At 35.9% G+C, this 24,963-nt stretch overlaps 2 protein-coding genes and 3 non-coding genes across 6 annotated transcripts; 4 read left to right on the top strand and 1 right to left on the bottom strand.

Annotated features, from left to right (window-relative positions):
- The first annotated feature begins 248 nt into the window (after nucleotides 1-248).
- On the top strand, nucleotides 249-320 carry TRNAT-UGU. The gene has a single exon. It is a non-coding gene; the product is annotated as a tRNA-Thr (tRNA).
- Nucleotides 321-2,437: 2,117 nt separating this feature from the next.
- LOC113284960 lies at nucleotides 2,438-2,547 on the top strand. The gene has a single exon (XR_003328483.1). It is a non-coding gene; the product is annotated as a small nucleolar RNA Z279/snoR105/snoR108 (small nucleolar RNA).
- A 794-nt stretch (nucleotides 2,548-3,341) lies between these two features.
- TRNAT-UGU lies at nucleotides 3,342-3,413 on the top strand. The gene has a single exon. It is a non-coding gene; the product is annotated as a tRNA-Thr (tRNA).
- A 66-nt stretch (nucleotides 3,414-3,479) lies between these two features.
- On the top strand, nucleotides 3,480-5,874 carry LOC113278392 (cycloeucalenol cycloisomerase-like). 2 transcript variants are annotated; one of them, XM_026527248.1, is made up of 8 exons: nucleotides 3,480-3,617; nucleotides 3,716-3,861; nucleotides 4,002-4,085; nucleotides 4,509-4,550; nucleotides 4,785-4,895; nucleotides 4,986-5,177; nucleotides 5,317-5,414; nucleotides 5,523-5,874. In XM_026527248.1, the coding sequence occupies exons 1-8, from the start codon at nucleotides 3,611-3,613 to the stop codon at nucleotides 5,695-5,697; spliced, it is 855 nt and encodes a 284-aa protein (XP_026383033.1). In that variant the 5' UTR covers nucleotides 3,480-3,610; the 3' UTR covers nucleotides 5,698-5,874. The 2 variants fall into 2 exon arrangements, with proteins under 2 accessions (XP_026383033.1, XP_026383032.1); XM_026527247.1 differs by having other exon boundaries at nucleotides 3,521-3,617; nucleotides 3,710-3,861.
- Nucleotides 5,875-10,389: 4,515 nt separating this feature from the next.
- On the bottom strand, nucleotides 10,390-10,995 carry LOC113280438. The gene has a single exon (XM_026529058.1). It carries the CDS (start codon nucleotides 10,993-10,995, stop codon nucleotides 10,390-10,392), a length of 606 nt encoding a protein of 201 aa, XP_026384843.1.
- Nucleotides 10,996-24,963: the final 13,968 nt, after the last annotated feature.

Raw genomic sequence — 24,963 nt, 5'->3', positions numbered from 1 at the left:
TTTAAACAGAAACCGTAACAAAGTAAATCCAAAAGCACACCACCAACAAACACAAAGTGTTTGTTGGTGGTGGCGTTTAAAACCTTCAGGCATACCGTGGACACTCGTGGATGACATACTAGTATCTGGTTATCACCTTTGTACAACCCTCATAGGTATGTCCATGGGATGGGCTCTCATCCCGAGTTAGTCATAATAACTTGAATTACCTCGGAATAAGATATTTTGTGCTCACTTGAAACACAACTTCCCTTATAACTCAGTGGTAGAGCGCCAGTCTTGTAAACTGGAGGTCTGCAGTTCAATCCTGCGTGAGGGCACTTATTATTTACTCCTTTTTTTTTTCCATTCTTTGCTTCTTTCTCTGCCATTGAAGTTGAGCCGAGAGAATCAGTAAGAGCACACCTATTGGCTCTAAGTTTTTCAAGGCATCTTTAAAGGTCCGTGTGGAACTGGAAGATGCTCTGGGATCCAATCTATGAAATCAAGACAGTAGATGTTGGGCGTCGAATATTTTTTCATCCAAGGATATGAAAAGTAGGAATTACCAATAGGTACTATTATAGTGTTCTTAGTTAGTGGCAGGTCCACCCATTAAAGCCCAGTAATCGGAGGTCCATAATTAAAAGAAAACATAAAAATGGACCAAATTTTTTAAGCCCATGTCCTACACACGTGTGCAACCTATTACGTGCATTTTAATAATTTCCAAAATGGCCTTCACTATAAATATAACAGAAATAAAAGCCACATTTTCTCAATTTTCTTCTCAGATCCGTTTTCTCTCTCTCGCTCGCTCTCCTCTTCTCTGCTGCAGCCGCTTATGAAGTTTAGACCTAGGGTTTGTGAAGATGTTTCGTGGTTTTACAGGTATGTTATGTAATCTTTTCTCCAGTTCTTCTTTGTTCTTGATTAATTCTCAACTGAATCATGAAGATCTGATTGATTTCATGATGTTTTCACTTTCTTTTTCCAGTTTTGGTAGTTCGATTTCATGATGTTCTCTAGTTTTTCACGTGCTGCTGATTTAGACTATGAATCAACAATACATATTTGGTGTACTGAAATATACTGCTCTATTTTTTTTTTTTTTTTTATAGTTTTGGAGATTTTTCTTGTTTGATCCAGAAGTACATATACGGAATACTCAAATTAAAGTGTTTTGATTCTATTTTTTCATAGATTCGCTACTTGTTTTTCACATGCAGCTAAATTTTAGATTATGAATCAGCAGTACATATATGGTGTACTGAAAAATTATGCTTTAATTTTGTTATTTTTGTAGTTTTGGATATTCTTCTTCTTCGATCTAGAAGTATATATATGGAATACTGGAAAAAATAGTGTTTCGATTCAGTTTTTTATAGATTCATTACTTGGTTTTCACATGCAGCTGATTTTAGTTCCATTTTGGTTTTTTTTTATATGCTTTTGAGTTGCTTTTGTGTATTAATCATCGGTACATATATGATATATTGGTGGATTTTAATGAAACAAGTTCAGATCTAAATAAAACATCATGTTTTATGTTTATTTCATTAATAGATCTGATATTTTTATGGTTTTTGGTTTGATTTTCATTTTCATTTTTCTTTTGTGTATTAACCATCAATACATATCTGACGTACTGTTTTCTTTTTTGTTTACTATGAATCTATAGGTTTTCTCTTATTTTTTTGGTTTGATCCAGGAGTACATATATGTTGTACTGGTTGAAACTTCTTCTGATTCTGTTTTATTAAGAGTTTTGCCACTTTTTTTGGTTTGATCCATGAGTTCGTATGTGAAATACTGAAGTATGTGCTTTGATTCGGTTATATTCATGGATTCATCACTTCTTGACATGTAATTGAGTTTTTAGTTTATGAATCCCCGGTACATATATGTTGTACTGATAAAAACTTCTTTTAATTCTGTTTTATTCATAGTTTTGCCACTTTATTTTGGTTTGATCCATGAGTACGTATGCGAAATACTGAAATAGATGCTAGTTTTGTTGTTGTGTTTTAATATTGTTATATTCTGGTCACATTTACAGGTTCAATATGTCCAACGGATACATACTCTATATGTAAGCAGTGAGGCAGATACATACTTAGATTTGTACGTAGTGTAGCAGATATGTACTCAGATTTGTAAGCAGTGTACCAGATATGTACTCAAATTTATAAGCAGTGTAGACACACACGTTTAGTAATAATGAGTATTATGGACATTTCCATGTTTTAATTAATTTTGGACCTCCGGATAAAAAAAAATCCGGTTGGACCCTACTATAAATAACTATATGGGCCTATGACCAAACAAGAAATTTTCCATAGGAAAACTACCAAGTAATAGTCCCACACTGACAAGCACATAGGAGGGAATGCCAGAATGAGATTTATAAATAAGGAAGGCAAGTGCTCGGTAACACATGATCCTTCAGGCAGATAATGGGAAAAGATGAGTGGTCAAAACTCGCAAATTGTATGCGAGAATTGGGTGTCCAGCCTAAGCCTGGTTACGACAATATGGGCACTCCCCTTTTGTTGCCGATCTGATCCCTACCCTACCCACCTTTTTAAACTTAAATCAAAAATATTTTGACGGGTATGCTAGAAAATGCCCGACAGAGATGTGCAAATCACCGGCAGGTATAGTACTGACCAAGGTGATAGTTTGACTATTGATTTGGCCATTATTCGGGCCTATCTCCATGTTCACATTGCGGTTTTATCTTTCTAGAAAGAAAGTTGCGCAATGTTTAGTTTATCACCCCTGAAAGCTGAAGACATGCTTTTATCTGTCCGTGATTCTTTTGTGCAGGTTCATGTGATTATGGATGTCATACCCCTCGTATCTACTAGCTACTTGCCATTGCCAGAGGAGCAAGTCACTGAGGAGCTCGCAGCTAAGGGAAAAAAAACTCAATGTGCTCAAAGAATCATCATGAGGTACTCTGATGCAGTTGGAATCTTTTTCAATGTTGGTTAAATTTAATTCGGAATGTGTGATGTTTAGAAGAAACCCACTGTCACATGTAGTTTATAATATGATATCATTAGCAGTTCTGAAGGTGTTTCTTGTAGGCTGCTGGTGAACTATTGACCTTGGTTAATTGCGTGTGACAGTCCATTATGGCATTATGTAGCAGAAGAAGGGTAAATCATTTATAAACCTATTCAGTATTCCAAATCGCGGTTGCAATTCTTATAGTTTGCCTACATTAGTATTTTATTCAAGTGATTGATGTCTTGGCATTTTATCCAAATTTGTTGGTGGATTAGAGAATCCTGGAGGTGGTAGTAGATCATTCCACATTATGTGTTGATAATACTAAGTGAGTTAATTCAACAACCGCCCTTATAGCTCAGTGGTAGAGCGCCAGTCTTGTAAACTGGAGGTCCGCAGTTCAATCCTGCGTGAGGGCAATTAGCTGTCTATCTTTATATATTATTTATTTTGCACTAGCGCATCATATGATGGTCTACCAAAGTCCCAACAAAAGTCTAAAACGGAACAGGCGTTGTACCTATCTCCTCCCTGTTTTCTGTTTCGTTTTTTAGTCACCTAGCTAGATCCACTCTGCTGACTTTCTTAGAAGCCAGTCTTATTCAGCTCAACTCTAATGGGAGGTACTCATAATTCCTTCTAACTCAACTATGATCTCAATTTCTAAGGTTTCAATAGAATTCTAATTTCTCTACAATTATTTTATTTTCTTGAGGTTCAGCTAAATCTCCTCAAACTTCTGCTCCACCAAGTTTATGGTTTGCTAGTAATCCAAGTAAAAGATGGGGAGAAATGTTTTTCCTTCTTTATACTCCATTTTGGTTGACTCTTTGTCTAGGTATTGTTGTTCCTTACAAACTATACGAGGTGGGTTTTCCAAATTTTCATGTTTAAGTTCAAACTAAAATCTTATTTTTATTATCTAATTTTGATGTTTTGGTTTATTATTTGGGCTTTTAGTGGGAAAATCTTTAATGGATCTGCTTGTTGTTGCTGCATTTTGACAGAAATTTACTGAATTGGAGTACTTAATTTTGGGACTTCTATCAGCCGTTCCTTCTTTCTTGATACCACTTCTTGTTACCGGGAAGGTAAGCCCTTCACTTGTTTGATTATTTACCCGTATGAATTCATAGAATAGTGCGTGTAGTTATGCAACTTGCTTGTTAAGAGAATATTCAGGTGGTTTTGTGGCGGCTTTAATCTATTTGTATATATGAGATGAGACTTTGATTAATAAATCTGATTGTTCTCCAACAATAGACAATGATAGGTTCGAGGTAATGAAAATTATCTCATGAACATGGTAGACAATAATTTAATTATGCTGTAAATGTGGCTTGTGCTTGAAAATTCAAGAACACGCCTTTAATAACCAGTCAAGAGCTCGTTAGGAGATCACAGTAGAAGCTGTATAACTGTTCTATTATTCGGATGGACCGGCTAAGTAGACCCTTAGGACCTTACATATTATGCTGCGTACCTAAAGTATCATTGTTGGGTTGTTTTCTCAGGCTGATAGGAGCTTATGTTTGAAGGATCGATACTGGGTGAAGGTCTGTATTTTTTCTTATGATTCTAAGAATTTTTCTGTAGCCATGTGATGGTTGTGACTGAGATGCTTAATTCCATTGTCTGGCTACCCACTGTGCATTTGTATGACTGTATCCAAATGTTTTTGCCACAACTTATGCCCGAAACATGTGCCCCTTTGGATGATCAACTTGAAGTTTTCTTATTCAAACAGTCAGTTTATGCTAAGATTGAATCGCATTTGTTCATTGTGGCAGGCCAGTCTCTGGAATATAATCTTCAGCTATGTTGGGAACTACTTTTGGACTCATTACTTCTTCACTGTTTTGGGAGCTTCATATACCTTTCCTTCATGGAAGATGAACAACGTACGATCCTTCTGTATGAACTTTGGTGTAGTATGCATGTCTTCTGGTTAAACTTTTCTTGTACTGATTGATATTCAAAATCATGTGTAGGTACCGCACACAACTTTCCTCCTCACTCACGTTTGCTTCCTGTTTTACCATGTGGCGTCAAATATGACGCTTCGCCGACTACGGCATTCTATTGCTGACCTACCAGACTCGATTCGATGGGTTACTGAGGGTGCTTGGATTCTAGCTCTTTCTTATTTCATAGCATATCTCGAGACTGTAGCCATCTCCAATGTACGTTTATCATTGTTACTTTCTTTCTTGTGAATATTAGTATTTTGTTACTCTAGCTTTGCAATGCCTTCGTTGTCTGCAGTTAACTAATTATAGTGTTTCTAGAGGTTGACTTAACTTTCTTTTTCAATATGTGCAGTTCCCATACTATGATTTTGTTGACCGGGCGTCAATGTACAAAGTGGGATGCTTGTTTTATGCAATTTATTTCTTCGTGAGCTTTCCAATGTTTTTGAGGTAAAATGTGAATTCATATTCATGCAGTGCGTTTAATTTTTATAATCAATCACAACACAAGTTTTTGACCATATGTTATGCTGAATGTGAAATCAACTTGTCGAACAGGATTGATGAGAAACCCAGTGATAAGTGGGATTTGCCTAGAGTGGCTGTTGATGCGTTGGGTGCTGCGATGCTCGTAACGATAATACTTGATTTATGGAGAATCTTTCTAGGACCCATAATCCCTGTTGCACATACAAGACAGTGCAATCAGCCAGGACTTGCATGGTTTCCATAACTCCAAAAAGGTGCAATGTTCTGTTAGGTGGTTGATGTTGTATTGAATTGCTTTGTAGCTTTTATCCTTTTATTGACTGGTGTTTTCCTGGTTACTGTTGTGACACATCAAACTTGACGCACATATAATTGAAACCAAAGCTCCTCCATAAGCTTTGTTCGTCTTTTGGCTCATCAAGTTTGGAATTTGTTGTGTCTGGTCTCTGGAATCTGGACCAAGTTATAGTCTATTGCATTTCAGCTGTAATTTTGTTTGATAGTTTAGTTGGTCAACTGATCCCCATGGATTCTAGCTGAGCTCTTGATCTACCCGTTCAGCCTCTCGGGAGCTTTGCTGGAAATCAGCTAATTCCACGAGCCCGAGCTGATTTTAGTTTGGAGCTGTTTCATGGTTCTGTTGAAATTTGAATCACTGCACCCCACTCACATGTACTTTCAGAAACCCTTTGAAAGAGCAGGTAAAAAGCAAAAAACTGAGCTCATAATCGCGCATTTCTTCAGAGAATCTGAAGTTAACGGGAACCCTGTCCACATGTGCGCTTGTCATATCATTGCTCGATGGTTAACTGGTTTCTGACATTACTTAAAGAGATGTGATTCTCCCTCGATCAGGAATGTGGGACTACTGTATTTAAAATGAGTCGGAAATCATCGAGTCATAACAATAAAGTACGGATTTATCATATAGAAATATGGGTAGGAGTACGATAGGTCCTTGTCAGATTTTCAATGTTAATGTATTTCTCATCAATGCCAATCCTGCCACTTATTTGTCCTCCATGGAAAAGTAAAGTTAGGTAGTCTCGATCATCAATGTGACAGCCAAGAAAGAGGCATGACTGATGACTCCACCTTAGCAGCTACATTAGATTGTTCGTCGCCACCATGGAGATGGTTAAGCTGGCGACTATGGTGCATCTTAGTAAAGTTATACCGGGATGAGAGTTGAGTTACGCACATTTTACAAACTAATTTGCACTTTAGAACAGATTTGGCTGGAGCCCGAGAAAAGATATACGTATGAATCCTCGTACTAATGACACAAATCAAAAACCAAAAGTTAAATGAATAAAATCAAGGGAATTGTTAACTCAAGACAATAACTTGCGTGATCAAGAAACTCTAGTTTACAAAAAATCTTTGGTAATTAGGCTCAGTATGATTTTGTATTTAATGTGCATGGTATCTTCATATTAATTTCAGGATTTTAGTCTTTTAAAAATGTGCATCATATCTATGATAATTTGGAGTCGTGTTGTATATAAAGATTCAAGTGTATGTAGAATTTAAATCCATATTAAACCAAAAAAGAAAAAAAAGACAGAGAAGTTAAAATTTTTAATTTGGAAGAAGAGGAGAATGGCCAACAATAAGACTCTCATTTTAAGTTTTCTCTTGGTTCTTTTGATTTTCTCCAGAGGTATACTTAGAAATCGGCAATAGCCATCAATATTCAATAACTTTACCATTATCATCTTATATGTATTATAGAGTCGCACCCTTTGTTGTTATTTTGTTTTCTATTTTTATGAAATTGGTGAAGGTCGCAAAGGGAAAAATCAAGCTAATAAAAAATGCTAACCTCCTGCGTAACAGAAGAGGATTGTCTTGTCCGTATCGAACAAGGACTTCGTGATTTATGCTACTGCACATATGATTGTTAGAAACATCACATTTTTATGTTACTCAAGGCGATTAACAAATAGTATTATGAAATGTTAAAATTCAAAATGGATTGGACAACCACTTTATCTACTCCCCCGTTTTAAAATAATAGTATTACGAAATATTAATTTGCTTTCCATATAGGCACAAAAGCAATTGTATTTGTGTTGTTTACCATTTGAGTTACAATATCAGCTGGACCCGTTATTATACCCGTTATCAAACACGGATCCTGTGGAGTACAATAGTCATCCCCATTTTTCCTAAATCCCATCTTAAATACACACAATGGATTCTTTTTAAATTTGGATGAACAAAACTCACTCTGTTATTCTCCATAATTAACATGATTTTTCAGAGCGTCCACAATGGACGAGTAAAAAGTGGAACAAACTCATATTTGGTCGAGAATTCAATCACAGTGGGCTGGAGTAAACTAAATTTAATCGGATTTTTCCAAAGTTTCGGAACATATTTGGTCTGGAAGCTGGAGTAAAACCAAATATAATGGGGCGTACATCAAAAGTGAGTTGATGACAGGCATAAATATCATCTGCATTTGAAGAGGGGCATAACTTCTAATTCTGTGCCGCAGTCAAGCCTAAAAGAAATGTACGCCTGAGTCAAGCGTAACTTGAAGGTCCGCCCAATGGGGCGCAATTTGTATCTCTGCCCCACATGAGGCGCATGAATGTTTGAATTTTTTGGGAATTTTAAGAAAATGCCACACTTTGTATTTTCGATATAAGAAAGTGCCACAATTTTTTTCAAAATATATAAAATGCCACGGACGTTAACTATTCCGTTAGGTCCTACTGGATCAGTCAATTATCATTGACAAAGTCCAAAAGATGTAGTATCATTACCTGATTACCCTTCTCATACTTAAAAGTTAGAACTTACAGCTTTCCAAGAAAAAGATTGCCGATCCCATTCATGTCTAACAACCCTTCTCCATTTTGTTCTTCTGTGTGCACAAACTTTCTCTATTCCCGTTCTGCTGTACACGAAAACCATCTACTTATATATTTGGAATGATAGATCCAGTAGATTCAATTAATGATTGATTGAAGAGAACAGACGGAAGAGGAACAAAGATAAATTAAAAGATTGATTACAGAGAGGAGACGGAACAAGAGCAAAATAATGGTTCTGGATAAACAAACATGACCATGAGATGTAATCCTCTCAATTTGAGAATACGGGTTCGTTCTAATTTATCTTTTTGTTGTTTGTATAAATTACAATCGACCGTTTGGTGTGCGTAATTTTCAATTTGTGGATCATTTTAGTTCTTGAAGAATTTGAGGATTTTGGCGTATATCAACTTCTCCAGCTAATTCATGAATTGGGTACTTGTAATTATACATACATCGATGGTTCATCATTGTTAACTCATTCAATTTTATGTTTAGGTTTATAAATACTGAGTAAGATTGGGAATGTTTGTCGTGGAAAAAAAAAGAAATTGGTAAACATGGGAAGGAGGAATAGATGAGTTTTCTGTTGATAAGAATACAAGACAAAGGCTCAAATTCGTCTCAGATTTGGTTGAAGTTTATACTCAAAAACCAGTTCAAAGTTGATTTTGTTCTCGTTAAAACAGTCAACAAGAGGAGCGATATTGTCTTTAGTTCAGTGAGATGAATGGCTTAGGTTAATGATATTACAGAGTTTGTGTATATTTGGATTGTTCGGTCTGTATCCTATTCGAATTTTCAGGGACGATTGGCTAAAAAGGAGTCTTAAAACATGAACACAGCTCTACCTATTGCTCAGCATCAACATGCACATCTCCTGTTTGATAGAAGTCCCCTTTGATTTCATATATATCTAACTAGTATCAACTTTGCTAGCCTTACGATCGAAATCTAATAGTAAATGTTGATTATTAATTGGGGAAGACTCTGCAATGATTCACATTATTAAGTGATTTGGATCGGTCCTAGTTAGATGATTTTGGGGGTTTAAATATCTTTTAATAGGATCCACGTAGGCACTAACGCAGTTAAACGTTTTCTCAGAAAAACGGGATGGAAAAATTTAAATGTGTGGCATTTAATAAATACTGAAAAATATTTTCTTTGAACATGAAATTGAAAGTGTGACACTTTATTAAAATCCCTGAATTTTTTTCTTTTCTTTTCAAGGATTTCTTTCATTTCTTTTCAGCGTACCTTTAACTTGGGCCTCACGGGACGTACTTTGAAGATCTGTTCCTCTATCGCACGAACACCAACACGTTCCTTTCATTTAAGGGTAACCAATAAGACCGTCTGATATCAGACGCAGGTTTAATTAACGTCCCATTTGGGCGTATAAAGCTGAGTCTAATAGGCATCCAAGATTCAAGATTTGGAGCCAGAATCGTCGTTTATGAGTGTATTGTTTGCTTGATTCCCAGAATATGCTGCAGTTTGTTTGGATGCAAGATAGAAATAACACTAGGACGCCATTAGAAATGGCGTCCCAAAAAAGCACTAAACGCCATTAGAAACGGCGTATATGAAATACCTTTAGAAAAATTTAATCATCAAGATTATATAGACCGTTAGATTTCAAATCTTAATAATGATCTAACGGTTGATACATTGGACGCCGTTTGAAATGGCGTCTGGTGCCAATTCAAATGGCGTATGGAGGTTGAATGTTGGATCAACACTAGGGTCGGATGTTGAATTACAGTGACGTGGATTCAACAAAAAACTTGAATCTAACTCTCCCATTAGACTCGGCCTAAGTATGTGTCTGTCTGTCAATGGAACGGAGATTAAAAATACGCTGAGATTAAAAGTACGCTGAGTTTAGGGCAAAGATCAAAACCGGCGCCTGACTATAATTCTACCCTATACAGTTGTGTTCAAACACCCCAAACCCAAGATTTTAGTATAGTCGTACCATTGTGGACGCTATTATAACCACCGCTGCCAAATTGATTAGGTCCAGAAATTAATTCCAAAATCACCATCTTAATCGGGTTTGAGATTTGCTGCGCTTGTTATTATATTATTGCATATCATAATGCTGATCACCTGAGTCTAAAACGTGTCGTATCAATTTCCTCACCGAGAGCAACTCGGTCTAACTCATCAATACCAGCATCCCAGGGAGTACGAACCCGACGCGGGCGAAGCGTGTATCTCTTTGAATTTTCTCCCATAGCTTCCAATGATGCAAAAGTACTCGTGTGAGCAATTACTTCGACATTTCTGAAATAATTGGTTGCTGCTTCGTCGGAAATCATCCGTAAAAGTGTTGTTCTCGTGTCATACCAATAAAGCACCGATTTATCATATAAGAATATGATTTCTCCACCTTTTGTAAGTAAAACCGGCTGAAAGAACCTATCACGAGAAAAAGAACCTACCACGGATTCGTAATCTATATTGAACTCCATACACCAGGTCTCCTTGGAGTTGCTACTTCTCATCAAGGACCAGATCTCCAGACGTGATTTATCCATATAAAGGCACAAATGCCTTCCCAATGCTACAAGTCCATATCTATGTTTCTGCTGAATGTCTTGCATACAAGAAGGAGCAGTTAGCAATCGAAACTCCTCATCAGCCAAGTCAAACGCCACAACATTCTTGGATGAAATCCAATAAATAACACCATTCACGTAGGTGCCCATACCTCCGCCTAGTGTCCGCACAAGATAAGGAATTGTACCTATTGCTCTCCACCCACACAACCGCTGCCAAGTGTGTACACTTCAACATGTCCTTGCACGTGTTTGAGGTAATGGATTCTAACAACTTTGTACTCATTGGTCGACTGAACATACCCAAATCCACATGCTGTGCTGCCATGCATGTTAACCTCTCCTCTAGTTATAAGAATAAAATCTGGATCGATGTCTTGTTTGTTTACAACTAGTTGAGGAAGATGAACATATTCTCTGGTAAGGGGATTACAAATATAGATGGGATCTATAATATGATTGTGGTGTTGAAATGTGCAAACCAAACCATTGCAGGAGCCAACTAAGTGATACGCTAAAGAATAATGATGCATCGGAGTATGATAGATCCTTTTCAGATTTTCAGCGTATAAGAAGGGGATTTTAATAAAGTGTCACACTTTCGATTTTATGTTTAAGAAAGTGTCACCGTTTTTTTCAGTATTTATAAAATGCCATTATATTGACTTTTTCCATCCTGTTTTTTTTTTGTAAAAACAGTAACTGCCGTTAGTGCTCAGCTGACCCCTATTAAAAGACATTTAAGCCCCCAAAGTCTATTACCTGCCGTTAGGTTTGATTTGATGATGATTTCGATTTCGACGTAGATTTAAATTTCAGCATAGGTGAAGAGATCAATGTAACTAAGATCAAACAGAAAGTAGTAAGTTTATTATCAGATTCAGAGATTTAGGTTTTAGGTTTCCTCCTTTCTCTGTTACTATCCTATAAGCAGGAGGATAACTGTTGATCGAGAAGAACGTATGTACAACGAAAATGCTGTGTTGTATTATGTTATTGCCCGATTTGAAAAGACAATGATAAGCAATAGCAATAGTTTGCTTATCGGTATTATGTTCTTATTGTTGAGGTTGCCAAGTTCATATGATTATATTAAAGGACAGGAAAGAATGGATCAAGGGGAAGAACTTCAATGTTCAAATCAAGGATTGGGAAGGTTTGCTACCGGATATATAGATTTCGTTGTTACTATGACCACTTCTGTTACTGCCATCAGGTGCTATTGTATTGGTTTGACGGGGACTGTCTTGCGTCCTACAATTTGCAAATAAAACATCTCAAGGTGGTAAAGGGCATCCTAGTAGCAGCCCATGGTATTCAAGTACAAACACTCTGAAAACCTTCATTCCTACAGAAAATTATTAAGTTTGAAGTACAACATTTCCCATGATTTCTTTTAATTTCGACTTGAGTAATGGTTGTCAGATTATTATTATTATTAAAAATGCAAGTCTTATTGGAGAGTTGTATTTTGAGTCTCTTGTAGATTTTTTGCTCAAAATTTGTTTGAATATTGCGATATGTTTAAACAGGTTTTTGAATCAACATTCAACAAGTAGCTTACTGACTTTGTATTTCGTCCATAGTGTTTCAGGGGATCTTTTTCAAAATGATAAATCCAAAAGGAGTTGGACTTCTAACCAATACCAATGTAGTGTTTAACAGTTACAGGGGTGCTAGTTTATATGCCTTGTAGAAATTCTGGCATTCAAGTTGAGCCGAGAGGACTACAGTCTTGTGGCATCCATCGAAAAATATCGGGGAAGAACAAGTCTATTGGCTCCAAATTTTTCAAGGCATCTTTGAAGGTCCGTGTGGAAGATGCTTTGGAATCCATTCAAAATAGAGTAGATGTTTTGTGTCAAATATATTTTTTTTTTAAACTTAGACTACAATCAAGCCTTACCATTATTACTCACATCACATGTAGTGTTAAACAGTTTTAATGGTGCTTGTTGGCAGGCCTTGCCGAAATTGACGAGTGCGTAGGAGGGAAAGTCGAAATGAGAGTAATAAATAAGGATGGGAAATGCATTGTCGAAAAATAACGGGAATTCTCTTGGCAAGACAAGACCATCTGCCTTTTCTGTAGTAAAGTTTCCATGAGCCATCTGTAAACGTCGTCACATTTTATGTGGGAAATTGGCTGTCCAGATGACACGTGAAATTTTATTTCAGAGCGTGCAGATAATGGGAAATGATGAGTGGTCAAAGCTCCCAATACTATGCGATAATTGGGTGTCCTGTAGTTGCAAAAAATCTCACAACCCCACCGATATAAGAATCTACTAGTAATTAAACAGCCTCAAAGTGAATCATTTTTTTATTTATTAAAATTACAAGAACAATTACAAGGTAATGGGAAATTCAGGTTTACTCTTTCTCACTTTACAATCTTTCTCTCTCCTAATTTCTTGACCAAAGTCCCTCTAAAAAACCCATCATCTCTATAGATCAACTACTCTTTATATAGGATATTACATAATGGATGACACCTAAGAGATCCTTTATTTTCGGAATCCTTATGCGATATTATCGCACACGCACATTGGTTATTTTCGCAGACCTTATAAACTTCGCACAGTTCTTCACACTTTGCTGACATCATTCAATTCGTCATCACATCTGAGTGTGTGCGATAACCTTTACACTCAACTAATTATTCTTTACTCGCATATTATGTATGTGCGATATTCTCTTCCTACATTTTGCCTCTTCTCGTTTCGTTCTTTCTTACTCAATGAGCGAAATGAGAAATTTAACTTTGCCTTATCGCACATGCTTATCTTTTCAAATTCCCTTTTGCCGACATTCTCTCGTGATTTCAATCTATTTTCTACACATGTCATTTTTGCTTTTACCGTTACATCCTGTTTTCAGCCGGTCATTTTCTTCTACCTATTTATTGATCAACTTTTCGAGAAAATTAATTTCTTCCTCTTATTTTTTTATTTCTCTTTTCTTCTTTTCTGCAAGTTTTCTTCGCAACTTTCTTCTCTGCTACTGCATCTGTTACTTGTTCAATTAATCATTGTCATTTGCTGCTACTGCTGCTGTTCGATCTTCATCCTCATGAATCCCGATCCAAAGTAAGTATAATCCACCGAAACTACCTTCTTTTCTCTTGATTATCCTTTATTTCATTATTAACCTAATTCCCATACTGCTTATAAAACAAATCTTTCTGCTGGTGATATGAAGATAAATGTCAATAGCCCTAGATCTTCTTCAAATCCACAAGATAAAGAATCTCACAAAAGGAATCCTTCGCATAACAAAGGAGTAAGAAATATCTTGTTTTTATTGAACAATATTGTTGCCTCTATTTCTTATCTGTGTTGTTATTCGCAGGTTTCTGATCGTGAGATGGACAGTGGAAAAGAACCTAAATTGAAGAAACTTCGCAAGCCTGCGACTCTTACTTCCAATTTTTCTATTCCCAAATTTGGTTCAAAAACTAATCCTTCAACTCAGGTTATTACAGTTCTTCCTGTCTCTTCTTCATTAGCATCTATTTCTGCGAATGTTCATTCTTCTCCTCCTAAAGACAATATTGTTAATGATCTTAAGATAAGTGACTTTCCCTCTCCTGCCTCTGCGAAGTTTACGGATACCGAATTGATTGTTTCAACCTTTATAAGTACTCCTCCTTTGATTGAAAATGTGAACATTACTATAAACAAAGTGGTCCCTGCGAAAGATAACATGGATGTTGCTGCGAACTCTATTGTTCCTTCAATTCCCTCTTCTTCCATTTCTACCTCTTCTCTTTCTCCACATTCCTCTTTTTTGCTAAAACCCCTTTCCCTTGATAAGAAAATTTTGGAGAATGTGAATCTTGCTTCTCAAGCTTTATCTGAGATTCTTAATATTGGTCATTCGCATACCAATGACCCCTTTAAACTCCAAATTTTTTATACTCTGAGTAAGTTGTTGTGCGAATTTCCTTCTGACAAAGCTTCAAGGGAAGAAATTTGTTCCCAATTGGATTCAAATGTTCACACTGCTCTGGATGTCTTGGTAAATGCTCTTCATATTTTAGATTATTAACTATGATTCCTCGCATATTTGTTTTAACAAGAACTTCTTTTTTTTAGGAATCTCATTGACGACTGATCTTGGCTGAATCTCGTTTTGAATCCAGCTGTTCTAAACTAGAACTTGATCAGATTTTTAATTTTTGTTGTAGTAATATAAGATTCGAACTCTAAGATTTGTGAAGACTAAATTTAAAGGTTTAACGAAAATAATAAAAGAGATCTACTGGGACTAGGATTCCACCGAATTCATATCATAAGGCTCAATTATTCATTCTCAACAATTGTCGCTCAATAAAAATAACATCGACTATTATTTTGCCAAAGTAGATTCTCAAAATATTAGTTATAAATCGTAAGCATGGGATATCAAACATTTAAGCAAGCATGATCCATCAAATAAAATAATAACTAATTAATTCAAATTATAATTATATATTAATTAGTGTAAAAGTCATATAGAAAATAAAATAAATTTACCCATGTATGAAATTCGGCTTCCTCCGTCGTCCCAGTGTTGGGGTTTAGTTCATTAGGTTGGAAACACGCTAAAAAATATAATTCATAGCTCAAAGGTGTTTTTATTGAATAAGAGTAATAATATAGTGAATATGCAACACTGTATTGGCGTTACAGACGTCACCGTTACAAGAAATTGTTGCAAATTCACAACAAGCGTGCAAAACTGACTGTTACGAGTACTGTTAATAAACGACAGTTCTCTGCGATAGTCTGTAGGCGTCAAATGTTATTCTTCTGCTCTGCAGCAGCAGAGAAATCTTCTCTCCAACCCTCTTTTCTTCTCCCTAACTCTCGATGCCCATCTATGACTCCAATAAACTCATTATATAGTCTCAGCAGCACCCAATATCTCTTGTTCAATGTGCAAATATTCTCTCTTTACTCCATTATTCTCCACGGGAATATTTTTCATTATTATCACGCGATTCTAAGTTGTTTGATTCATCCCCAAAACCCCCATTAGACAGCCGCAAATATTAAAAGAATATCCTACATAACTTCCTATTACAACTCAGAGAATCAAATCACTTAAACCCGAAAATATCTTCTTTTGACTTCTCTGCCAAATCATGGAGATTTTATTCTCCTTCCATTTTCTGTTACGTGTATATGAGTTGTTGAACTATCTTCAGGATAATAACAAATCAAAACAGAATATCTTCTTTCCATTTCCTTCCATATAACTCCTCCAACCAATGCAGAATATACTCCCACGACAAATCTTCTCCAAATCAACATGTAATAACACACACAATATATTCACCTTTATTTTCTTCAAACCGAGAATATATCCTTCCTTTTACAAATCAAAGGCAATCACCGCTCCTGTTTTAATGTTAAAGACCATCAGCAACCAATTCCCATGCCAGAAAACTCCAAGCATCTCGTAAAAATCGTGACCAAAAATACGCAGTTGAGAACCAAAATTTTCCCTCCAATTTTTGAATTCAAAAGTTTGAAGACGACCTCCCCTTATCTAATCCGGGAGTGAGAATAGATATTAGGATGCCCTTAGTAATTGGGTACCCCTTATCCAAAATTGAGAGTCCGAATAACATGTGTCCTCCGGGGTACAAAAACCACTTTTCGAGCAACTTCTCCATAAGAGCTTATTTCATAAAAACACCTACAAACAAGTTTATTAGTGATAAAATGAGTCCCAGCTAATGTATTTATGGGTGAAAATGCTTCGCACTTTCGTTCTTATCAGAACGCTACTCTAGAGAAAGAGGTTGCTACTTTAGAGAAAGAGGTTGGCAGATTAAAGGGAGAACTCCAAGTTGTAGCTTTTGATTCTGAGAAACTTCATGATAAGAACAAGAATCTTAGAGGTAACTTTCTCCTTTCTTTCCATAATCTGCCTTATTAGCATGTTTCTTCTCTCATTTTCACCTTATAAACTTCTTCGTATATTTATTAAGATTTAAATCGGAAGCGAACTTCAGAGAGGTACCATTTTGAATTTCTTTCTGAAGATTTCCGTGCGAATAACGAAAAGTTGCAGACTCAAATGATTCAACTAGAGAACAAGTACTCGTATTCTCTTGACCATATTGATAATTTAACTTAGGAAAATACTCATGTAAATCAAGAAAATGAAGTATTGAATTCGCATATCTCCCATCTATATAATTTTCTGTATAGGCGCTAATTCAATAAATCAAACTTTATCAGAGGAAACTCTCCAACTTTCCAAGGAGAAACGTTCTTTTTTGACGAAGGAAGCAATGTTTTCGCATCAATATCTAACTCTCCATAAAACTTGCGATGACCGAGAACAAGCCTTTCGCCCACTGAAGGCTCGGCATGAAACATCTTTTAAATAATTAAGTGCTCATAATCATAAGATTATTCAGAGCAAGATAAACCTAACCGTAGAGAAGAATAAACTTCAAGAACAATATAATCAATTGAAAGAATCTCATGATCTTCTTAAGAAGAAGCACCGTTCACTTTCTGTTGACGAAAAGAAGATTTGGTCGACTCAATAGTTCCGTTGGTGATGACTTTAATATAATTATGGATAATATGCAGAAGAATACTTTTGTTTTTTATCAATCTCTCCTCTCATAGAAGGAAGGTAGCCACTTGAATTTGATTGCCTCACTCATTTTTTCTATGATATGCTATTTATTTCTTTGTTCTTTCAATCATTAATTGTATAAGTCTTAACTTTATGTTGTTTTTGTAGAGTCCAAAAAGTCGCATCTGGCTACCATTTCTCAACTGAGGTCTGACTTTGCTAAAGCTCAGAAGAGTCGCACGAACCTCGAAGTTTCACTTTCTTCTTCCCGAGGTCGCGCACGTAGGAGACTTTCGTATCTTCAAAACTTCTTAGAGATCAGTGCTAGGAATCTTGAGAAAGAAGCTTATCACAAGGCTCATATTGGTGCTCAGACTTTGGTTAATGGAATTCTTTCGGATAATTCTCTTCCTCCAGTAACTATCACTCCTCTTGAAGTAGGCGAAGATGAGAAATTTCCTGAACCATATAGAGACTACAAATTTACAAGTACGTGAAGATGAAAAAGATCCTAATGGAGATAATGAAGCTTTTCCCCCAAGGGGTTTGTCCGAGAAGGATAAGTCTGTCCAAGCGAATCTTGATGATAAATTCAATGCTGAGTAATCAGGAAACTTCTTGTAATGACTTTTGAAACATTTTGAATCTATTTTCTGCTTTAACTTGTTTCTTTACAAGAGAGATAATATTTATTCACTTGAATTCCCATACTTGCCTCCTATTATATATCTTGTAAGAAACAATTTCATAAAACTATTTCCCAGTCTTTACTTTATATATTCTGCAAAACAAATATAGAATCGGATAAATTTATTTTCTTTATCTCATTAGGTCTTATTGTGCCTTCCTAAGTAAAGGTCTTATTTTGCCTGTCTGGGATTTTTTGTGCGACGAAATCGCAGGACGTCTTGAAACCATAGTGTACCGACCCATTGATCTCGCCTTATCTTAGTCTCCATTTTTCTATGCGACGAAATCGCAGGACGTCTTTACATTTTACTGTATCGACCCATTGATCTCGTCTTAACTTATTCTTGTATTATTACCTCTTCAGGTTTTCTCGTGCATAAATGCGATAAGCCTTAATACTCCCGTGAGTAAAAAGCCTCATGATATTTACGTCTTTGCACAATTCAACTCCCTAATGGAGGGTGTCGTCCTTATCTTCTCCTGGTTGCCTCTTCAAGGAGGCTTACCTCTACCGGGTTAAGGTTGGATCCTCCCATCCGGTAATACAACAACCAGCTGATTTCACAACCTCTTTTCCCTCCACCGATAAGGTTTACGGTTACGAGACTGCACCCTAAGTGGGGTATCTTCGGATCGAATGCATCATAGCCAAGATTTGTGAAGAGTGGTAAAGTAGGCTCCAACGCCCCTCACACTCTTGACTCAACCGTGTACCTCGGCGCCTTGGTCTAGTTCTGCATCATTGGGAGAGATCCTCAATCTTTCGACTTAGGCATCTCTCCGGGATGGGCTTTTTCGTTTTCTCTCACCCCCAATCACCATGACTCAAGTTCCAGGGTTGGTATGCCTTTCCATTGAGTCATGCTTAACTAGCTTGTGAATTATGACGTGCTTTAGGTCTTACTTTTTGCCTCTTGCATATATGCGAACTAGGGTGCACGCCACAATCGCATAGCTAGGCTCCCCAATTGGAGTTTTTATCTCTGATGCCTTTTGTCAAGGTCTTATTTCTGTCTCTCAGTATATAAGAGAATATATGAAGAAGAAAAGAAATCTTCAATTTTATTTATTATACCTAACGGTATATTCAGACTCAAGCGAATGACATTTCATGTCTATGACTTTCGTATATTTTGTTCTTCTGCGAGAATCATCACAAAATTTTTATGGGTAATACTTTTTCAAGTACAACCTATTCCATGGACGATCTAATTTGTGACCCGTATCTTTGCCTTCTGGATCAACCAATTTGTAAGATCCATTTCCAACTATCTTTTTAATTGTATATGGACATCCCATTTCTTCTCTAACTTCCCATCTGGTCCTTTTTGATAGATTGGTATCTCTCGCAGCACTAATTCTCCTGGTTGAAATTCCCTAATTTTAACACGCTTGTTGTACTCTCTTGCTAATCTTCTTTGGTAATTTTCCATATGTTGTAGAGCGAGTTCTCTCGTTTCCTCTAAATCATCAAGTTTTGTTAGAATCAGATCTGCACTTAAATTCTTCTCCTATGCTTCTTTCTTTGTTGTGGGGATAATTACTTCGGTTAGTAATACTGCTTCTACCCCATATGTTAAGCAAAAAGGTGATACTCCCGTAGATTCTCTTCTCGTCGTTCTATATGCTCATACTACACTATGTACTTATTCGGACCATCCCTTATCATGCCCTTCTAACTTCTTTTTCAGATTATCTGCGATCGTCCTTTTTATTGCTTCTACTTGTCTGTTACACTGTGGATATAAAGGAGTAGACTTTCCACATTTGATTTTAAATGTGTTAAGTAGCATTTGATTTCTATGTTTTCTCCTTCAAATTGTTTTCCATTCTCAGAAGCTAACTGAGCTGGGATGCCAAATCTGCAGATTATATTCTCAAATATGAACGTGAATATATCTTTATCACGAATATGTTGTACTTCTTTCACTTCTACCCATTTTGTGAAGTAATCTGTTGCGACAATTAAATATCTTCTTTGCCCAGTTCCTGGTAGAAATGGACCAATTATATCAATTCCCCATCTTCCAAATGGCCATGCGTTTACCGAATTATTTAACATTGCTCCAGGTGTGTGTTTTTTTTCCCATGATGTTGGAACTCTTCACATCGTCTTGATACTTGTTTTGCATCTTCGTGCATATATGGCCAATAATACCCTTGTATTCTCGCTTTGTATGCTAGTGATTTTCCTCCACTATGATTGCCAGCATCTTCATAGTGTAGCGCATTTTAGAATTTTTATACCTTCTTTTCGCGTCAAACATATAAGTGAAGGTCCAAGAAATGATCTTCTATATAAGATACCCTCTCTTAATTCATAATTTGTCGCACGAATTCTTGATTTATAAGCCTCTCCAACCTATCTTTCGGTACATCTCCGTTTTCTAAATATAAATGGAGCTCAGTTCTCCAATCTTCTTCTTCTTCAATTTGTTGCTCATACGAAATGTTTTTTACTATCATCGTGGCCACTGCTTTTTCTTCTTCTTATTTCTCTACGGAAGGCAAGAATAATGTTTGAATTTTTAAGTCTCTTGCAACTGGATCTACTAAGATAGAAGGGATAAAGGCCAATGCGTCTGCAAATCTGTTGTCTTTTCTACCAATATGCCTATTTGTGCTGCCAATTCTGATATTAATTTCTTGTATTTTTATAAAGATGGATCATTGGTACTATACGAACCTTCAATTTGACGAATTACTAATTGTGAGTCACTAGTTATTCTAGCTTCTTTTATTTACATTTCAATTGCTAATCTTAATGCATGAACTACTGCTTCATATTCAGTCTCATTATTTGTGGATGCGAATTCCAACATAAATAAATAAGCCGTTCGCACTTCCTGTGGTGAAATGAATACGATTCCAATTCCATTTCCTTCTCCATTGGATGATCCATCGACTAGTATTTCCCACCTGTTTGGATTATGATCTGTCAATTGATCCTTCGGATTCCTATATTCTTCATCAACATCCATCATGTCCTCAACATATTCATCTTATTCTAAGGGAAACTCTGCGAGGAATTCTGCGATAACTTGTGATTTAGGTGATGAAAATACTTCATAGCTAACATGGTAACTCCCCAATAATGTGTTCCACCTTTCGATCCTTCCCGAATTTTTCGAATTTTTCATTGTAGGTTCTATTGGTACTTTGGTTAGTACTTTAATCTTATGAGCCTGGAAATAAATGCGAAGTTTGAATGAGGAATAGACCAATGCGAGAATTAGTTTCTCTATTTTGGAGTAATTTTTTCTGCTGAATTGTATGTCTTGCTTATGTAATATATTGGTTTCTCAATTCCTTGATCCACGCATATCAGAACAACACTTAAAGCATACTGTGTGGATGCCAAATATAAGAGAAATTCTTCCCATGGCATTGCCTTCTGCATGATTGATAGATTCATTAAGTAACTTTTTATACTTTGTAACGCTTTATCACATTCTTCTGTCCATTCAAATTTTGTTCTCTTCTTTAAAATATTAAAAAAGTGCTTGCATTATCCGAAGAGCGCGAAATAAATCTTCCTAGCGAAGCTATCAAACCATTTAATTTCTGAACATCTTTTATCGTTGCAGGTGGTGGCATATATCGTATTGATTGTACTTTTTCTGGATCAACTTCGATTCCTTCTTTTGATATTATGTAACCCGAAATTTTTCCTGAAGATACTCCAAAGACACATTTTTCTGGGTTTACTTTAATATTAAACTTTCGCATTTGCTCAAATATTTCCTTCAAATTATCCACATGATCTTCTGCTTTGTTACTTTTTATCAGCATGTCGTCAACATAAACTTCCAACGTTTTATGTATCCATTCCGCAAACACCTTTTCAACCATTCTCTGATATGTCGCACCGGCATTTTTTAATCCAAGCGGCATTTTCGTGTAACAATATAATCCTCCGGGTGTGAAGAAAGTGATAGGCTCGGAAACCTACAATAAAATACTGCAAGCGCATATCATCTAACTAGTAGACAATGGCAAGTACAGGTCGTTCCCACGAGGAGTGTGAAATACTCTACCAACTAATACCAAGAATTAACTAATCAATATGATGATGTTTAGGGATTTTTCAGATATCCGGAACAAAATGAAATAATAAATAATCGTAACAAAATGGGTTATGGGTTATTAAGGTTTTCGATTTCCACCAATTCAATCATATAAACTCAATTCATCTCTATGTATTACTCAAGACAAATATTGAACTCTATCTCATACCTCAGAAGATGTTAAATTCTAAAATATTGTTTCTCCATTGTAATCTCCTTCGCTTCATGGATAGTGATTCTAAAGCATTAGCTATCAATTCTAAAGCATATCACGTCAATGGATTTAACCGAAGCAAGAAATATCAATTGAAAAACATAGATAATCAAAACAACCACATAAACAATTAATCACCAAGCTATATGAAGAGAAATTACTAGTCAATGAATTATTATTAGAGATATCATCATAGTGTTTCAACAATTAATTGGTTTCCATCTTGACCCTAACAAACGATTTAGCAAACCATGGAGAAAATGAAATCAAAATCACAAAACCCTTGTTTCTCCTCTGCGGCTCTGCAGCCGCGCCTCCCCTCTCAAATATTCGACATCCTTCCTATACACGTTCCCTTTCTTTTATTTCATTAAACAAAGTATCAAAATAAATTATTGTATGAAATACTTGCACACAATTTGATGTCGTCATCAGTATTTTTCCCCAAATAATATTTCCACCTCGTTCTTCCAATGAAATAATAAACTCTCCTTATTTCCAAAATTTCCCAAATGAAGAAATAATTATTTTATTTCCAAAATAATCTCACGTGTAAATATTCCTCAATTAATTCTTCACATGGAAAATAAATTATCTTTCCCGGTGGAATATATTTGTAATAAAGTAAGAAAGATAAAATACTTCTCATTTTCAGTTTGCATGTGCCAACCCCATTTTGATTTCAATTCCTTTGTTGCGTTTGTGTCTCGCCTATGAAACAATTTTATGCTGCTGATATATATGGAGATACCAGGCCAGCTACATTTTGTCATTTTTTTCCATTGTGGTTGCTGATATATGGAAATACCAGGCCAACCCCATTTCATGATTGTGGTTGTTGATATATGGAAGTACCAGGCCAACCACATTTTTCCATTTTCGTCGCAAACACCATTAAGTCTCACATTTTTTTGTTTATTCGATGGATGATTGAATTCACTTGTAATTTCTACAAAAGCACTAAAATAGTATTAGTAACTAAAATATTATATCATAGATAATATAAATATGGGTATAAAATGTAGCATATACATGCTTATCAGAAAGATGCATGTTCTTGATCTTCTTCTGCTAAAGGAATCTGATTGTAACCTTTATATCCATCTAGTAATGAAACCCTATCATTTCCTGATGTTGATTCTTCCATTTGTGGGTAACGGGAAGCTATCTTTCGGGCATGCTTAATTTAGATCAGTGAAATCTATACAGATCTGTATTCCTTTGTTCTTTTTTGGCACGACCTCCATATTTGCTACCATTCCGGGTATTTTGCTGGCCTTATGATCCCTGCTTGTAACATTTTTTGCAACTATGTTTTTATTTGTTGATGATATGTTGTTTCTATTTTAATTATTCTTTGTTTGAATGGTTTTGCATTCTTCTTAATATCCAATCTATGACATGCGACAGACGGATCTATTCCTGGCATTTCTTCCATTTTCCACGAGAAGACATCATTATATTCTCATAAAATGTTTATTATGCTTTCTTCTTCTTCCTTTCCCATCTTAGTTCCAATTTTTAATATTTTTGGTTCTTCTTTTGTACCAACATTTATTTCTTTTGTTGGTTCTACTGCGGTGAAATTTGGCTTTGGATCTCCCATTGGTGTTGGCTCTTTTATCCCTCGAATTGGTTCACCTTCTTCTTCTGGTATTTCGCTCGTAATTCCTTTTCCTTATTTCGCTCCGATCATGTATATGCGAAATTCTTCTTCCTTCTTTAATTGTTTCTCCCTTCTCCAACGATCTTTTCGTTTCTTCGCACGACTTTCATAATTCTTTACATCCACTTCATTACAAAGCTTCGCATCTGCAACATCTCCTTTAATTTTTCCTATACCACTTGGAATTGGAAATCTTTTGCACTGATGTAATGTTGACGCTACGGATTTTATCGCATGCACCCATGGTCTTCCCAGCAACATATTATATGGTGACTCTATGTCAACCACACATAGTGTCACTTCTGTGTCTATTTCTCCCAATAATATTCTCAGTACAATCTCTCCCTTTGGTTTTGTAATCGATTTATTGAATCCGTGTATATTGTAAGTCGGATGCACCATTTCTTCATCTTTATATCCCATTTCTTTGAATGTGCGATAAAATAAAATATCAACTGCGCTGCCTGTATTTATCAATGTTTTATTAATCGCCCATTCTTCAGATTTTTTATCTACTTTAAAATGTTCTTTTGGTTCAGCCGTTAATGTAATCACCAATGGATCTATGCGCTACATATTTTCTTCTGAAATTTCGTCTGTTGTAAACGTTATCTCCGTTTTATCCCATTCTCTTAACGGAGATTCTTTTTCTACCGTCTGCACCTTCTTTCCTTCATAATCTCGCTTATGGATTCTTCCCGTTATTCTTCTTTGAAAATCCGCATCGGAGATTAACTATTTAGTTATGAAATTACACTGTAAATATCTTCCTCGTCCTTGTATCTTCATAATTCGTAAATTCCCCATATATTTTAGTATTGTTCTTCCTTTCTAAATCTAACAGCTTAGATATCGATTTCTAAATAAAATCACCACTAGGATTTATCATTCCGAGCTAT

Source organism: Papaver somniferum, chromosome 5 (genome assembly GCF_003573695.1).
Source record: "Papaver somniferum cultivar HN1 chromosome 5, ASM357369v1, whole genome shotgun sequence".
Taxonomy (NCBI): Eukaryota; Viridiplantae; Streptophyta; class Magnoliopsida; order Ranunculales; family Papaveraceae; genus Papaver; species Papaver somniferum.
Note: the sequence above shows the minus strand (reverse complement) of the source record. Positions and strands in the feature narration are given on the sequence as shown.

What these genes read in the sequence shown, in the direction of transcription:
- LOC113278392 (XM_026527247.1), top strand. An exon ending in CACTTCTTGTTACCGGGAAG is followed by an intron (nt 4,086 to 4,508) that starts GTAAGCCCTTCA and finishes TTGTTTTCTCAG; the next exon opens with GCTGATAGGAGCTTATGTTT. An exon ending in AGCTTTCCAATGTTTTTGAG is followed by an intron (nt 5,415 to 5,522) that starts GTAAAATGTGAA and finishes CTTGTCGAACAG; the next exon opens with GATTGATGAGAAACCCAGTG.
- LOC113280438 (XM_026529058.1), bottom strand. Translation starts at nt 10,995, where the DNA reads ATGGGCACCTACGTGAATGGTGTTATTTATTGGATTTCATCCAAGAAT.